This window comes from Vipera ursinii, assembly GCF_947247035.1.
Source record: "Vipera ursinii genome assembly, chromosome: 5".
Taxonomy (NCBI): Eukaryota; Metazoa; Chordata; class Lepidosauria; order Squamata; family Viperidae; genus Vipera; species Vipera ursinii.
In genome coordinates, this window is record NC_139518.1 from 94,543,210 (window position 1) to 94,560,438 (window position 17,229).

The window sequence follows — 17,229 nt, forward strand, 5'->3', positions numbered from 1 at the left end:
AGATGCCACTTGCCACCAGTTTGGCCATATTTCAGAGCTGCAACATCACTGGAGTGCCCAAAAGCACAAGGTGTGCAATACTCAGAGACATGGCCAAGGTAAGAAAGGCTGAAAGACGACCACCACTGAACAAGACACACAAGCTGAAATGTCAAGACTGGGCCAAGAAATATCTCAAGACTGATTTTTCTAAGGTTTTATGGACTGATGAAATGAGAGTGAGTCGTGATGGGCCAGATGGATGGGCCCGTGGCTGGATTGGTAAAGGGCAGAGAGCTCCAGTCCGGCTCAGACGCCAGCAAGGTGGAGGTGGAGTACTGGTTTGGGCTGGTATCATCAAAGATGAGCTTGTGGGGCCTTTTCGGGTTGAGGATGGAGTCAAGCTCAACTCCCAGTCCTACTGCCAGTTTCTGGAAGACACCTTCTTCAAGCAGTGGTACAGGAAGAAGTCTGCATCCTTCAAGAAAAACATGATTTTCATGCAGGACAATGCTCCATCACACGCGTCCAAGTACTCCACAGCGTGGCTGGCAAGAAAGGGTATAAAAGCAGGAAATCTAATGACATGGCCTCCTTGTTCACCTGATCTGAACCCCATTGAGAACCTGTGGTCCATCATCAAATGTGAGATTTACAAGGAGGGAAAACAGTACACCTCTCTGAACAGTGTCTGGGAGGCTGTGGTTGCTGCTGCACGCAATGTTGATGGTGAACAGATCAAAACACTGACAGAATCCATGGATGGCAGGCTTTTGAGTGTCCTTGCAAAGAAAGGTGGCTATATTGGTCACTGATTTGTGTTTGTTGTTTTTGAATGTCAGAAATGTATATTTGTGAATGTTGAGATGTTATATTGGTTTCACTGGTAACAATAAATAATTGAAATGGGTATATATTTGTTTTTTGTTAAGTTGCCTAATAATTATGCACAGTAATAGTCACCTGCACACACAGATATCCCCCTAAAATAGCTATAACTAAAAACAAACTAAAAACTACTTCCAAAAATATTCAGCTTTGATATTAATGAGTTTTTTGGGTTCATTGAGAACATGGTTGTTGTTCAATAATAAAATTAATCCTCAAAAATACAACTTGCCTAATAATTCTGCACTCCCTGTAGAGCACAGAGGGTAGGTAGATAGATAGGGCAGATAAGGTAGGATAGATCGATAGAGTGAATAGAGAATAGATAGGGTAGATAGAGCAGATAGGGTAGGTAGATAGGATAGATAAGATAGGGTAGCTCGACAGAGACAGAGACGATTAGATAGATAGATAGATAGATAGATAGATAGATAGATAGATAGATAGATAGATAGATAGATAGAGCGAGCAGATAGCACAGATAGGCTAGGTAGATAGGAGAGATAGATAAGATAGGGTAGATAGAGACAGACAGAAAGTAGATAGGTTAGGTAGGTAGGTAGGTAGATAGAATAGATAGAGCAGATACATAGGGTAGATAAGTAGATAGGATAGACAGAGTAGATAACATAGAGCAGATAGAATAGATAGATAGAGCATACAGGGTAGGTAGGTAGGTAGATAGGACACATAGGGTAGGATAGATAGATCGATAGAGTGAATATTTATTTATTTATTTATTTATTTATTTATTTAATTTTATTTTTATTACATTTATATCCTGCCCTTCTCCGAAGACTCAGGGCGGCTTACAAGCTTAGCAGTAGCCTTCATTCTATGTATATGCCTGCTTGTTAGGGCTTTCACACACACCCCAAGCGGCATTATTACAAAGTCAGCTTATTGCCCCCAACAATTTGGGTCTAGAGAATAGATAGGATAGCTAGATAAGATAGGGTAGCTCGACAGAGACAGAGTAGATAGGATAGATAGATAGATAGATAGATAGATAGATAGATAGATAGATAGATAGATAGATAGATAGGATAGGCAGATAGGGTAGATACATACATACGAAACACACAAATAAACATAATATATACAACCTACATAATGAGAAGGAAGGACTCTTCACTGGAGAAGAGCCTAATGCTGGGAAAGATTGCGGGCAAGAGAAGAAGGGGACGACAGAGAATGAGGTGGCTGGATGGAGTCACTGAAGCAGGAGGCGTGAGCCTAAATGGACTCCAGAAGATGGCAGAGGACAGGAAGGCCTGGAGGAACGTTGTCCATGGGGTCGCGATGGGTCAGACACGACTTTGCAACTAACAACGTTTCTCTGTATTTTCATGCAATTAAAAAAAAAGGTAAAATCGGTGCTCACCGTGATATTTTCGAGATCCAGGTGTTTATTATGAACAGTTTCACAGAGTCTTCGGATCTTTTCCTTGATTTTGTTCATGTCTTTTTCATTAAACAACCTGGAGGAGGAATCCTGCTCAAGCTCCAGAAGTCTGATCATTAAATCTAAGCTGGCTCTGTCCAGATCCATGTTTAAGCGGTCTCTGCTCAAGATATACATTAAAGCTGCTGTACAAAGCGATAAGTTCTTCAGCAAGAGAAAAAAAAGAAAAAAAGAGAAAAGAACAGGAAAAAGGAGTAAACATTTTGAGTGGGAGAACGTGAGGCTAGGCCTCTCATTTCAAGACGTTTTAGAAGAGCCATATAAGGTTTAACCAGGGCTTTTTTGTCATAGAACGCTCCGAACGGAGTTCCGGCGCCTTTTTCGGATGGAACCTTGTAGGGTAGGCAAGGCAGGTTGTATGACATGTGTGAGTTCCGGCACCTTTTTCTTTTACAAAAAAAGCACTGGGTTTAACCATGATTCAGGGTTATGAATTCACAACTCAAAACGTAACCTAGGTTTTTCCTTTCTAGGGAATGTTACTATTAAATAGTTCTATTTCACTTAAAATACCTTTCACTTAGAATACAGCTCTATTCACTTGAAATAAACATCTTCTCCTTAAGCTTAGCAACTGTGGCAGAGGCAATTTCATGCATATATTTGCATGTGTGTGTGCACATGTGCCCACTAAGGTAAGATAACCTTTATTGTCATTTTTTTTTTACTGAGGACACACTGGGGGCACACATTAAAAATGAAAATTCTGTGGCTGCTCTCGAAAATGTACACCCATATAACATACATATGGACATGCTATACACATACATACGTATAGACCTACACCCTTACTTATAAATAACATAAATATTAATCACTGCCCATCTTGAATACATAATGGAAGGAGGAAGCTTTAGAGTTCACAAGGTTGATCCCGTATGGAACAAAAACTGCAACTGAATCTGGATGTTCTGCTTCGGATACCACGAAGCCTCCTTCCAGAAGAGAACAAGGAAACCATAGCATTTATTTGTGTACATCTTCTGTACAAAGATTGTGAGATAATTGTCACAAAAAAAAATCTACGCCAGAGATATTTGCATGCTCAATTTAATGCTGTAACCTTACATCTGAAGCACGCAGCGCATACCAAAAGCGGTGTTTTTGCCTCCCCTTCAAAAATTCAAATCAAGCTGCTCAGTAGCGCCACGCCCAACTTTTCTACGTCTCCCCCCCCCAGTCCTGAATTCGAAACACCTCGTTCTGACAAACTGGAAGTTTCAATCGTCTGGACGTTTGAAACGCTTCCAATATGATTGAAACGCTTCCAATATGATCAAAACACCTGGCTTCCCATGCAAAAAGGCTGTTTCGCACTCAAAGCCATGGTTCTGGACTTGGAGACCAGGCACTCCGAAATTCAGAGTAATCCCAATCCTTTGTGCATCCATATCGCTGGCAGGCTGATTCGTTCAACAGAGAAGGAGGCATGATATAAACAGCTTCCGAACTGTTACTATGGAACGCAACTGTGCTGTCCTTGGTAAAAGACAAAATATGTCATTTTTCTTGTGGAGTAAATATTTTGATTTCCTGCTTTACTAAAAAAAAAAAAAGCTTTTTAGAGATTCGAAAAGCCCCCATCCTCTCTTTATTCTGAAGGACACGTTAACAAGAGTGATAGATGACCCTATTCTCTTTTTTGTTGTTGTTCCTATCTGGGTTTGTTTTCTCTGCGTATTTCTTTCAGTGTGTGTGTGTGTGTGTGTGTGTGTAATGTTTTAAACAATTCAACTGTCCAGAGTTGTTAGGAGTTGGGCAGCATATAAATTTAAGACATTATTATTTACATTGTGTGTTAAAACGTGGGAAACCCCGCCGGTGGTATCTTCACCATTATTTTAAGAGTGGTGACATCAGCAGCAGAAATGGATAAAAAGTAAAATAAAACTGTATTTTTCGTTTGCGGTTCCTAATCTTTTGACGCATGCAAAAAAACGTTTTCCCTTAGAACAGTAAGTCAGCCGAAAACACAGTTTTGAACTCCTGCGAACGACACGAGGCAGACGTACCTGGTGATGCTGTGAGTCATCCAGTGTTTTGAAGACCATCGCAACCATTCCATGTGCTCTCAAATGCATTCGGAAGCTGGGCATGGCGCATTTGGTCGCCAGACTAATAACACTGAAATGAATGAAGAAAGCAAGATTTAACGAGGATTGAGCCAATCGAAAAGCAGATAGATGCCCGATCAGAGAGAGCCATCTAGGCAAAAAGAAAAACTTTTAGAGACCGAGTGCCCAAACTGCAACAAAACCCACTTATCTATCGCTGGGTGCCAGGTGGGCGTGGCCCACTGGGTGGGTGTGGCTGTGGTGGTCATGGAAGATTGGGTGGGTGTGGCCAAGGTGGGTGTGGTCACCTCAATGTCGCTCGTGGGGAGGGTGGGCAGGGTTGGGAGAGCTCCAGGAGGTCTCTGGAAGGTGGGGTGGTAGGCAGGAGACTCATCCTGTGGGGTGAGGCGAGGCAGAGCGGGGGTGCCATTGCCATGGGGCAAGGCAGGGGCCAGGGCGGCTGCTGCCTGACACCATCGGCCCCTGCACACAGAGGCCAGGGAGCGCACGGGGGCCAATGGTGTCCGTCAGTAGCCACAGCCTACCGGCCCATCGACCGGCACAATCTGGGGCTCCGCAGCCCGTCGCCAGCAGTTCAAAGAAGCCGCCTCCGAGATGGATGGTCGGCCGACAGCTGAGGAGGTGATGCAGTGGATCGTGCCTGGGAAAAGGAGAGCATGCGAGGCCAAGAGGGATACCAGCCGTGCCGGGATGCATTCAGCCACGTGGGACCTCGGCGAATTAGCAGGCGGCTGGTTGAAGCCCCTGGCACCTCCGGGGCACGGTGTAGGCGCCCACAGAGAGGGCTCTGAGTGACGCCTCTGGCACCCGTGCCAGAGGTTCGCCACCACTGCTCTAGGACTTTTCATCAGACAGAATGCTATGAAACCACACACATGAATCCTTAGGAAGGATTATGGAAAACTGGAAGGGTTGCACACACAATGGTAACATTTTGGTCCTAATAAATAAATGGCTAGCTTAATCGAACGGGACCATTCTGTAAACTTTTTTTTGTCGTTTCTCTTTAATCGTAGTTAAGGTAAAGGTAAAGGTTCCCCCGCACATGCGTGCTAGTCGTTTCAAAGCCGAAGAGCCAGCGCTTGTCCGAGGACATCTCCGTGGTCATGTGGCCGGCATGACTAGACGCCAAAGGCGCACAGAATGCTGTTACCTTCCCACCGGAGTGGTCCCTATTTTTCTACTTGCAGTTTTACGTGCTTTCGAACTGCTAGGTTGGCAGAAGCTGGGACGAGTAGCAGGCGCTCACTCTGCTACGCGGCACTCGGGATTCGACCCGCCAAACTGCCGACCTTCTGATCGACAAGCTCAGCGTCCCTTAACATGCTCTCAATAACTTTGGAGGGGAAACGTAGGACACCATCAGGACAGTTATGCTTAGCTTTGTTTATAGATAAAATTAGATTAATAGTTATAATATTAATCTATAATATTAATAGATTAATTAATATTATAGATTAATTCTGCCTGGTTACATACTGACAGTTTCGATACTGAGTCAAATTGTATGCGTTCTGTGCTTTCAAAAAAATCAGTAAAATTAGCTGCATGACAAATTGAAATTAAAATTACTCAGAATTGATGCAGTCATTTAAGGAAGGTAAAATGACTAAATAAATACACTAATCGTTTATGAAACATGAGATGTTTCTTCACAAATCTCATATTTCATATAAATGTGTTTTTTCCCCCGACAGAAAACCCATCAGAAACAGACGTACAATTCTCGCTTTCAAGCAAGAAAAATGAAGTCATTTCATTTTCGAGAACTGCTTGCTTTTTTTCCTGCTAAACATCAGGAAGAAAAGCATTTTTCACTCATACCATGAATTCTGCTAGCTGGAGTTCATCTTTGGAGCAAGAAAATAAATGCCCCAAATATTGTTAAAACAGTGTTCAAAATCACTCAGTATTATGAAATGCTAATGTGCATATTGCTTAGCCTTTGGGTTTTCTCAGTCGGTTTCAAAGTATCTTGGATTTGACGTTCCAATGCTCTTTAAAATGTTTTATCGCTAAAATACACATTGCAAGAAAGGGAAACACACATAGTTTTTTTCCTTCTACGATTGGTCTATAAAGTGTAAAAGGTCATCAACTGCACTAGGATGGCGCAAAAGAAAAAAAAACTTGTTGTGGCACTTCTACAAGGAAGATCCATCAATGGCGTCTTCTCCCAGTAATTGTTGTGATTCAGGGTCAGCCTGTGGGTTCGGCAGTTGGGTCGGACGACTCAGAGGAGGAGGAAGGGGGTGTTGGAGAGGTTGCTGAGGGGGTTGAAGATCTTGCTGATGAGAGCCCTCAGCCAGGCCCCTCCCACCTGGTCACGACGGAGACTCAGCTGTGTGAGCCTGACAGCGTGGATGAAGATGACCCACAGCTGGCCCTGTTCAAGGATGCCTGATGCAGGAGGCAGTCAATCAGGAGTAAACAGAGGAAGGCAATGGGGCACCTCGGAAGGAGGCAGAGAGAAGCCACGCCCTGAACTGTATAAAAGGGGAATGCGTGGGAGGGCTGGTTTGCTGAAGGCAACCGCTTGAATAGCTCCTGTTTCATAGCTCCTGTTTCATGGTTCGTGTCTTGTTTTGCTCTGTTTTATGTTAATAAATTTGGCAGGCTTAATTCCAGCCTCTTGCCGTTTGTAAAGGGGTTGTCCCTGCCTTTTCTGTAGGGCCGGTAGCAGGCTGGTACAGAACAGTAATTTTGACTATGCTACCCTCGGTCAAATGCATCTTATAGGAAGCAACTGTGGAGAGAACTGCAAATCTTACCACCCAACTCCATCCTTATCACACATTCCTAAGGCCAGGATTAGCTGTAGACATTCAGCTGCCCTCTTTTAGCAGGCTAGAAGTGAACCAGGCATGAGACATCAAGCACAAAAAGATAGCTTTGTTCTTGGGTCACATATCCCGTCAGTCCTAAAAAAAATACGTTGGAACTTCCAACTTGACATTTTCAGTTATCGTGTTCTTCGGAAGCACCAACTTCTGGGAATTACAGTTCTAGTTTACCCAGAACAACATCCAAACTGTAGTCAGCTTGCTTAACAAAGCTTGGAAGCCATCAGCCTGCCGTCCTCCCTAGCTAATTCTCCTGTGCTCAGCATCAATTCTTACAGTCCATCATTTCCCCTTTTTCTTCTGTCCTTCTCTTTCCCCCCCCCCCCCCCCATGTCAAGTAAAGCTAAGAGGCTCCCAAATAGACATCAGCAAGATCAGGAAAAATCTCCAAAGGGGGCTGTGTGCTCAATGAGCCAATCAAATAAGGGGCTGTAAAGCAGCGGGGAAATCCTGACAATCACACATAGCATTACTGCAGGCTCATCGTGGCTAGTTAAAAAGAATACAAGGGCGACAAAGCAGACCTCTCTGGAAATGGCCACCACTGCTTCTTTAGCGCGAGGGAGAAATGTCGGCTTCAGTGAAGCAAGCTTCCTTACGCGTGCACACACAAGCCGAACTGGCCTATCGTGCTTGCGTTAACCACAGTTGATTTAACAAGCCCCAGTGGTCTAGCTTCACCCATCCCCAGCTAAGCCAACGGCAATCGACCACATGACGGGTTTAGCAAGATTTGTCCACTTGAGCCGCATCGGCTTACTACTCACTGAACGAACTGAAGCACCGGGAGATTTTCAGAGGCATCGCTTTGTGTCAAGTCACTCATAAAACTCCAGCTTATCGCGAGGATAAAGTTACCTTGCTATTAGGTAGCTCCTGATAGCTAGAAAGCAGAGAGGAAACCAAATAAAGAGAAGAGTCTTTCTCTCTGCTCCAGCGTCCATTTTATTTTCCTGGACTCCAAGATCACCGCAGATGGGGACTGCAGCCAAGAAATTAAAAGACGCTTGCTCCTGGGGAGGAAAGCCATGGCAAATCTAGACAGCACACTAAAAAGCAGAGACATCACCCTGCCAACAAAAGTGCATATAGTCAAGACTATGGTCTTCCCAGTTGCAATGTATGGCAGTGAAAGTTGGACCAAAAGAAAGGCTGAGCGCCAAAGAATTGAAGCCTTTGAACTATGGTGCTGGAGAAGACTCCTGCGAGTCCCTTGCACTGCAAGGCGATCAAACCGGTCAGTCCTAGAGGAGGTCAACCCTGACTGCTCTTTAGAAGGCCAGATCCTGAAGCTGAAACTCAAATACTTTGGCCACCTAATGAGAAGGAAGGACTCACTGGAGAAGAGCCTCATGCTGGGAAAGGTTGAGGGCAAGAGAAGAAGGGGACGACAGAGAATGAGGTGGCTGCTGATGGAAACCGTGTGTCTGCTGGTGACTTGCAAAGAAGATGAGCGACAATCTATATAACATAACTGTTAATGACTTTCAGCCCAATTAGGGAGACCCTATGGCTTGGGACGGGGAAAAAGAAAAAAAAGACACACTGGGGCCTTCCTTGACATTTACAAGATGCTGACTCACAACTCTGGAGGGCCCCCCCCCCCAGGGTGGCACACTCAAAAAACAGCAGGGATTAAAAGCTTCCATTACCCTGGTACTCCTATCTGCACTGTAGATGGAGAATAGAATAAGGAATATTTCCTGACTACTTTTATTAAAAGCATAAATGTTCATGAGATGCATTTGATGAATTCAAGCTACACCAGACAGCAGAAATACAAGGGATGTGTTGCTGTACGAAGTAGATCAGAAAGATGGCAGATGTTGCCCTTCTCGGTCTCCGTGCCAACTGGTGGCTTGACTCTGTCGAAGAGTCGAGTCACGTACGCCTCTTAACTAAAGCATGTTTGATGTAGCATCAGTAAGACTTTTGCACAACAGCACCAATAGAAAACGTCTCGTAGTCTCAAAGTTGCCAGTTTCAATTAATAAACAGCTTCCTTCCTGTTCTCCCCTCCTGGTGCCACCGTATCACGATGCCACCATCTATGGAGGTTAAGGAAGAAGCTACTCCAAAGAAAAAATTATCTTACCTAAGGCAACGGGTGTTTAAGGGCTGATTGCTCTTCAGTCCACTTAATAAATACTCAATATCATCCGTGAACTCTTGGTTTTCTCCAAATTCTACCACATCATTGAAGTGTTTCACATGTTGTACGACAGTGTATAGCTGGAAAACAAGCAAACAACATGTGGTCAGAGATTTGAGAGAGATTTCTCAGCTTCTCTATGGAACATATACAACTCAGATGTTTACCTTTTTTTAAAAAAGGGTACTCTGGAAAAACAGAATGTGAGTTGATCCACTTACTTCTTTGTGTTCTTTCCTACATTTCAAGGCAGTTACTATCTCCTGATAGGGCTGAGTTGGTAGAGTCACAGTTTTTATCACTTTGGGAGGTGGCGCTGGAGCTTTGAATACCCCATCGTCCTTAGGAACTGCCTCTTTTGAAGACCTGGCCTGTAAATTGCAAACATGGATGTTCAAATACGGGATGGAAAATGTTTCTCTTTTCCGCAAGACTTCAGAAGATGTTAAGACCGACCCTTCAAAGGTGCCAATGCAACACAAAGGAGATAAGTGTTATGCTTTTAAACTGCTTATTCTGAAAGGTTCTGAGCGACCGTGCTACAAAAAAGATGTTGAGACCTTGGAAAAAAATGCAGAGAAGAGCAACTAAGATGATCAAAGGCCTGGAGACTAAAACATAAGAAGAAGAGTTGCGGGGGAGAAATAGGGGAGACATGATAGCAGCATTCCAGTATTTGAGGGGCTGCCACTAAGAAGAGGGGGTCAAACTATTCTCTAAAGCACCAGATGGCAGGACAAGAAACAATGGTTGAAAACTGATCAAGGAGAGAAGCAACCTGGAATTAAGGAGAAACTTCCTGAGTGAGGACAATTAACCAGTGGAACAGAAGTTGCCTTCAGAAATCGTGGGCGATCCATCACTGGAGGCTTTTAAGAAGAGACAGGACAGTCACTTGTCTGGGATGGTATAGGTTCTCCTGCTTGAGCATGGGGCTGGACTAGAAGACCTCCAAGGTCCCTTCCAGCTCTGCTCTATTCTATTCTGTTCTGTTCTGTTCTGTTCTATTCTATTCTCAATAAAGATTCTATTCTATTCTATTCTATTCTATTCTATTCTATTCTATTCTATTCTATTCTATTCTATTCTATTCTATTCTTCTATTCTATTCTATTCTATTCTAGTAAGAAGTCATTTATGTCTCAAATCTATATCTTAACTCAGAAGAAAGTTCCAGCCTAATGGTTCCAAACTTTCTAGGAAACCTGCACTGGCAATCTTTAAAAAAAAAAGAAATTATACTCTTTTGGCATTTAAATTCTTATTTTTGGCCTTCAGCTTCTCTTAAATTGATGGGGTAAAATTAATGTTTTATTCAAGTATTATTCCACAATTTATTTATGCTTTTGTGATAAGGTTTCCCAATCTTAGCAATTTTATGCTAAGCTGGGGAATTCTGAGAGTTGACGTCCAAGCATCTTAAAATGGCCAAGGCTGGAAAATCCTGCTTTAAGAGATATTCCAGTGTTAATCCCGAGTATAGATTATTTAGGGACGCGGTGGCTCAGTGGGTTAGGACGCTGAGCTTGTCGATCAGAAGGTCGGCAGTTTGGCGGGTCGAATCCCGAGTGCCACGTAACAGAGTGAGTACCTGTTACTCGTCCCAGCTTCTGCCAACCTAGCAGTTCGAAAGCACGTAAAAACTGCAAGTAGAAAAATAGGGACCACTCCGGTGGGAAGGTAACAGCGTTCCGTGCGCCTTTGGCGTCTAGTCATGCCGGCCACATGACCACGGAGACGTCCTGGGACAAGCGCTGGCTCTTCAGCTTTGAAACAGAGATGAGCACCGCTAGAGTCGGAAACGACTAACACGCATGTGCGGGGGAACCTTTACCTTATACATTATTTGCTTTGGTTAGACAATTTATTGAAGAATGTTATATAGGAAGAGGCCACCAAGGATTTCATTTTGAAGCTGTTGGTTTTATTTACCAGAATTTTCAAAAATATTACCGGGCTCATCTTTGGCCATATTTATATAGAATGAAAATTTAATACAACGTTATCTATTCTCAGCTTCATTGGAAAGTTTTTATTTATCTCTAACAGGGCCTTAGAAAATGTTTTGGTCAATATATAATAAAAAGGTGATTCATTTCTGGGACAAACACATTTAAGCTCCGTTGGGTTGTAGATTGGCTTTTGATATCATAGGTCATAAATATCTTACACTATGGAAGAATTCTTTAAAAAGTGGCAGCAAAATATTCTATTTGAAACTGCGAGAGAAATAAGGAATAGCTTAAATCAGTTACTTGGACGGATGGGCGCTGAGCAGCATTTTTTTTCTGGCTGATAGGCATTACAAAAGGGATGTATATTGATTTGCTCCACATAGTTATGACTTTCAGATTTGGACTGGCACAAGCTGGTCTCAAAAAGGAGATATACTTGAAATACATGTTACAACTGGAAGGAACGAGTTTAGTTACTCTCTTTATTCTAAGAGACCAAGAAACGTTATGCTTAAAAAAAAACACCTGAAAAGGCTTTTACATTTTCTGTGGGGGGACTTTTTTAAGAGTAACAAATGCTAATTGACCAAAGAGAAGTAATCTTTTTTTTTGTTTCCTATAGGAATTACTTTGTCTTCACTTTTTTTTTAAAAAAAAAAATCGTGCCCTTTCCCAAATTTCCTGCAATTCAGGCAGAGGGTAGTATCCAACATGGATTACCACCCACTTATTCCTTTGGTTTTGGCTAACCTTTTCCTGCTGCTCTATTGAGAATTCTGTTCCAATGCAATCCAGCCAATCGAGAACATATTGAGTGGGTTTTGTTTCATTCCAAATCTGAATCAAAGCACGTTTTCTGCTCCATGTGCTTTCCGAATTCCATTATCCCTCTCTTCGTATGGCACAAGTCTGACCGTTTTTAAATGAGTGTTGTGATGTCAGAAATGCTGTTCCAGAATTTAACCACTAGAGAATTGGCAACCGTTGTTCAGAGTATTTCTTTCTATTGGTGAATGCGCGTGACCTTAACCTTTGAATTTTTTAAGAAAGGCAGTATAAAAATACCATACTCACTGGAACATTGGGATTTTTCAGCACTTGTGGTGCTGGAAGAACCTCAGATTCTGGCTGATTCCAATGTCTAGCATTGTACACAGCCTTTGTTGGTGACTGAAAATTAAAACAGAACATTAATGTCTGAAAGAAACCCAGTTCGTTCTTCAGAAATACCGCATGTTAAAGGTACCAGTTAACAGGAGATTTTATAACAGTTTCTTTTCTCAAAATGTTCCCTCTTAATAAGGGAATACTAGGAAATATTCCCTTAAAATATTTTCTACATTTTAACTTTAAGTTGTAAAGATAATCCTCCAACATCAAAACTGAAATCCCATTTCATTGCTTTAAACTCTGAGAATACGTCATTGGTCTTGTAGATTTTAATGAAAAAGATATTAGAGAGGGGGAATTTTTTCAAAATTATTCCGAAAGAGTAAATGTTGAAAACAATTTTAACATATATTATACCTTTAAATTTATGTAATAAGCGGTGACACAGTATATGAGAGCCACAATCATTTAGCATTCAAGTCCCTGTATTAATTACCGTATTTATCGGCGTATAACACGCACTTTTTCTTCCTGAAAATAGGGGGCAAATGATGTGTGCGTGTTATACGCCGATATAATGTTAATGACCCATTATCCGAAGCTGCAGCTGAAATTTCCTTTTTAAAATGAGGTGCGTGTTATACGCCGGTGCGTGTTATACGCCGATAAATACGGTAAATATGCTTTATAGTTCTCCCAATTGTTAAGAAACTATGCAGTATTGGACAGATTAAACAAAACTTCCAAACACCTAGCACAGGGGCGGGGAACCTTGGCTCTTGTATGACTTGTGGACTTCAACTCCAGGAATTCCTGAGTCGGCCATGCCGGCTCAGGAATTCTGGGACTTGAAGTCCACAAGTCATAAAAGTCATAAAAGAGCCAAGGTTTCCCACCCCTGACCTAGCATGTCATGTGAACCGGCCCAGGTTGCCACCATCACAGCATCCCACGGTTATGTGATCTGATTTGTGTCCTTCTTTGCCAGCTTCCCACAAACAAAGTCAGTGGGAGAGCTGGCAGGAAGTCAGAAGACGTAGTCACGTGAAGTCCTCACTTAACAACAGAAACTGGGACCTGCCAGGACTATCGGCATTAAGCACCACAGATCACCAAAAGACTATGCTTTATGACCACATTGCTTAATGATAGAATTCTAGTCCCAATTATCATTTTTAAGTAAGGACATTTGCGACCCACTATGAACTGCAGGTAAGAGTTTTTCGTGATTAGCGTATTTTTTAGACATATACATATACAATGCTTAAAAAGATTCAGCTATGTCTGAAAACTACGTTCGAAAAGGACCCAGATTGTTGGGGGCAATAAGCTGACTTTGTAATAATGCCGCTTGGGGTGTGTATGAAAGCCCTAATAAGCAGGCATATACATAGAATGAAGGCTACTGCTAAGCTTGTAAGCCGCCCTGAGTCTTCGGAGAAGGGCGGGAGATAAATGGAATAAAAATAAAAATAAAATAAAATAAAATAAATAAACTAATTTATGAAGTTGATTTTAACGTTCCTAACTTACCCTCTTTGGTCCACTAAATATTTTCCGTGTATTTTCTTTAGATTTATCGCCTTGTGAGTTGGTAGATTTCTTATTGCTTTCTGGAACACTGGATGAATCTTCTGCGAACTCCATCAGCTCTACAAGAATAAAGGTTATACGGTTAACAAATAACAAATCTCTCTCTTTTTTAAAAAAAAAAAAAGGGAGTCTGTTTCAAAGGTGAAGAGATTAAACACAGACTAAGAGCATCTGCTTGAAAAAGCAGCAGTACTTTTCAGAGGAGGGTACTAAACCAACCAACAAACCAACAAACAAAAAAAAAAGTGGCAGCAAAATTTACCTATTTTATCTCCGGGAAAACGTACAGCCACCTTCTTTTGACTTAAAACCACAGTAGCTTCAGGCTCTTCTATATTTTAAAAGAGGAACAGAGGACTCCAAATTACAACTATGGTTGAGTAATGTAACATTCCCCACAACGATAACGATAAAAAAAGGGGAGGAAGAGTTGTGAAAATGAGTCAATGTAAAAAGGATCCACTGAGAGAGTGGGGGTGGGAGGAGGGAAGACATGAAATTACAACCAAGGAGGAAATGAGCTACTCCTTCTTGCTGTTATTTTTAAAGAAAGCCGGACACCTTCCTTTTGAAGTAGCAGTGTGTATGGGGAGGCTGAGAGGAACTTGACATTTAAATCAGCCTACTGAGAAATAAAAAGCCTCAAATGCATGCTGAGTAAAAGGCTAGCTAATCGCCAATGTCCACGCCACCAACAGCAGCTCTAGAAAGCAGATTTTCGATTTGTTAATCGTAGGAAAGTGTTTTAATTTAGCTTTCGCCAAATGGCGAGTGCAGTTAACATCAGCTTCAGTTTGGCTTCAGGAACATAAAAGCTGAATTCACGAAGGAAAAAAAAACACACAAGAGAAGCTGTCACCATATGCATGGCTATATATACAAGCAGCAGAACTGACAGAGCAGCAGAACTAGCCCCCAAAGCTACTGTGTTTATAGAGAAAGGCTCTTTCCACAACCGGAGAAAACATCAGAATATCCAGCGTAACTATCTAGAACTGATTAATCAATCAAACAAGGGGACTTCTATGGAAGCAAAAGGCAATTACAAAATAACAACATAAAACTTAAAAAATTAACTTTACTCTCAAAACCCCAGTAAAAAAAAAAAAACTTCCTAATGAACCGAAAATATGTACTCTCATTCCATATAACACCCATTTTTTATTAGTTACTAGCGTGTTTTCCCCCGAAAGTAAGGCCTACCCCGAAAATAAGCCCTAGCTTGATTTTTGGGGGTGGGCCTAATATAAACCCTACCCCGCCCCCCGCAAAGAAGCCCTAATTTTGGAGCGAGGCACACACCTAAAAATCAAGCTAGGGCAGGGGTGGGGGTGTGCAGCTGCCCCGCACGCCCCATACCCACTTACCTGGCAGCCAGGCCTCTCCTTGCCGGCCCGCTTCTTCTGAAGCATCTTCTGCAGCCAGGCCTGCATTTCTGTCACAGGCCTTTCCGGAAGGCCTCTGCAGCCGAGAACCGAGCTATGGACTGAAAACATAGCTCAGTTCTGTAAGGCCTCTGCAGCCGAGAACCGAGCTATGGATTGAATCCATAGCTCGGCTCTGTAAGGCCTCTGCAGCCGAGAACCGAGCTATGGATTCAATCCATAGCTCGGCTCTGTAAGGCCTCTGCAGCCGAGAACCGAGCTATGGATTCAATCCATAGCTCGGCTCTGTAAGGCCTCTGCAGCCGAGAACCGAGCTATGGATTCAATCCATAGCTCGGCTCTGTAAGGCCTCTGCAGCCGAGAACCGAGCTATGGATTCAATCCATAGCTCGGCTCTGTAAGGCCTCTGCAGCCGAGAACCGAGCTATGGATTCAATCCATAGCTCGGCTCTGTAAGGCCTCTGCAGCCGAGAACCGAGCTATGGATTCAATCCATAGCTCGGCTCTGTAAGGCCTCTGCAGCCGAGAACCGAGCTATGGATTCAATCCATAGCTCGGCTCTGTAAGGCCTCTGCAGCCGAGAACCGAGCTATGGATTGAATACATAGCTTGGCTCTGTAAGGCCTCTGCAGCCGAGAACCGAGCTATGGATTGAATACATAGCTCGGTACTCAGCTACATAGGCTTTCCGGAAAGGCCTGACTATGAAATGCAGGCTGGAATGCAACTGCAGAATGCAACTGCTCCTTCGGCCCCAGAAGAAGTGGACCTGCTGGGTGGGGCTGTCGGTGCCAGAGGTGAATAAGACATCCCCCCAAAATATGACCTGGTGCCTCTTTTGGAGGCAAAAAAACGAGACCCAGTCTTATTTTCAGGGAAACACGGTTCATAGGGAGGGGTTTAACTGCAACCCCGCTTCAAATATAGATAAGGACTTGAATCAGTGGTCACAATGATGCATTGATAAGTATTTTTCACTTCAATAGAAAATGACTCTACTTTTAACATTTAACGCATTCATATTTTTGATTCTACAACTTTTTGAAAGGCATGTGCTTCTTCCCAGTAAACTGCCTCTTAATAAAACTTCCATCCTTTTCAAAAAAACCCGCTTTGCATGCAGGGAATTTGAAACAGGAGCTGTGTGTTTGCTAAAACGTTTTAACTTGAAAACAGCCTTAACCAAGATAAGATCACAGGGCTGGGATTTGATCTGAGTTCACCCCACACAGTACCCTCCTGCCATGAATTCAGAAATAGTGTTTCAAAATGGAAGGACAAATATCATTTACAGGCAAACCCTTCCATCTGGAGGTTTTAAGATTTAAGAGGGTTATGTCTCTTTAAAAGTAGAAATTATGATACACATGTGCAAGTACAGCTACTTCTATCGGTATAATCACTGACATTTCATAACCAATAAATTAAATTAGTCAAGAGAGGATGACCACTAGAATGTTATGCTAGTTACTAGACACTGTTCAAAACTTTATAATTATATTTATACTTAATGCACGGATCCCTTACTAACAGTCCCTTCCCTGTAACTAAAGAAAAAGGCCACCACTTACACAGATGTATTTTATAAACTGTTTGTAATGCAAAAGTGCTATTAAGTTGAACAGCAAAGCAGTATTTGTTTTTAAAGCATGTCCTGTATTTAATAATAGAGAAGGCAAACCAAGAAGGCAATTTGGATGACTGTTAGGAGAAAAAAAAATCCAACTATAACAGCAATTTGACAGTGGTACCAAGAGCCAGATATTGTACTAGATTCTTCTTCA

The 17,229-nt window shown here is 42.5% G+C and overlaps 1 protein-coding gene across 5 annotated transcripts in view; it reads right to left on the minus strand.

The window, feature by feature from the left end:
- WAPL (WAPL cohesin release factor) overlaps positions 1 to 17,229 on the minus strand; it is a 56,225-nt gene that overhangs the window by 23,335 nt on the left and 15,661 nt on the right. For 4 of the 5 annotated variants that reach the window (XM_083364170.1, XM_083364168.1, XM_083364169.1 and 1 more), the window contains exons 4-10: positions 14,323 to 14,391; positions 14,001 to 14,119; positions 12,432 to 12,527; positions 9,624 to 9,773; positions 9,346 to 9,482; positions 4,345 to 4,456; positions 2,252 to 2,476 (exon numbers count right to left, since the gene is read on the minus strand). In XM_083364170.1, the coding sequence (XP_083220296.1) occupies positions 2,252 to 2,476; positions 4,345 to 4,456; positions 9,346 to 9,482; positions 9,624 to 9,773; positions 12,432 to 12,527; positions 14,001 to 14,119; positions 14,323 to 14,391 (908 nt within the window). The remainder of the gene's footprint in view (positions 1 to 2,251; positions 2,477 to 4,344; positions 4,457 to 9,345; positions 9,483 to 9,623; positions 9,774 to 12,431; positions 12,528 to 14,000; positions 14,120 to 14,322; positions 14,392 to 17,229) is intronic. The other variant, XM_083364171.1, reaches the window with a different exon arrangement.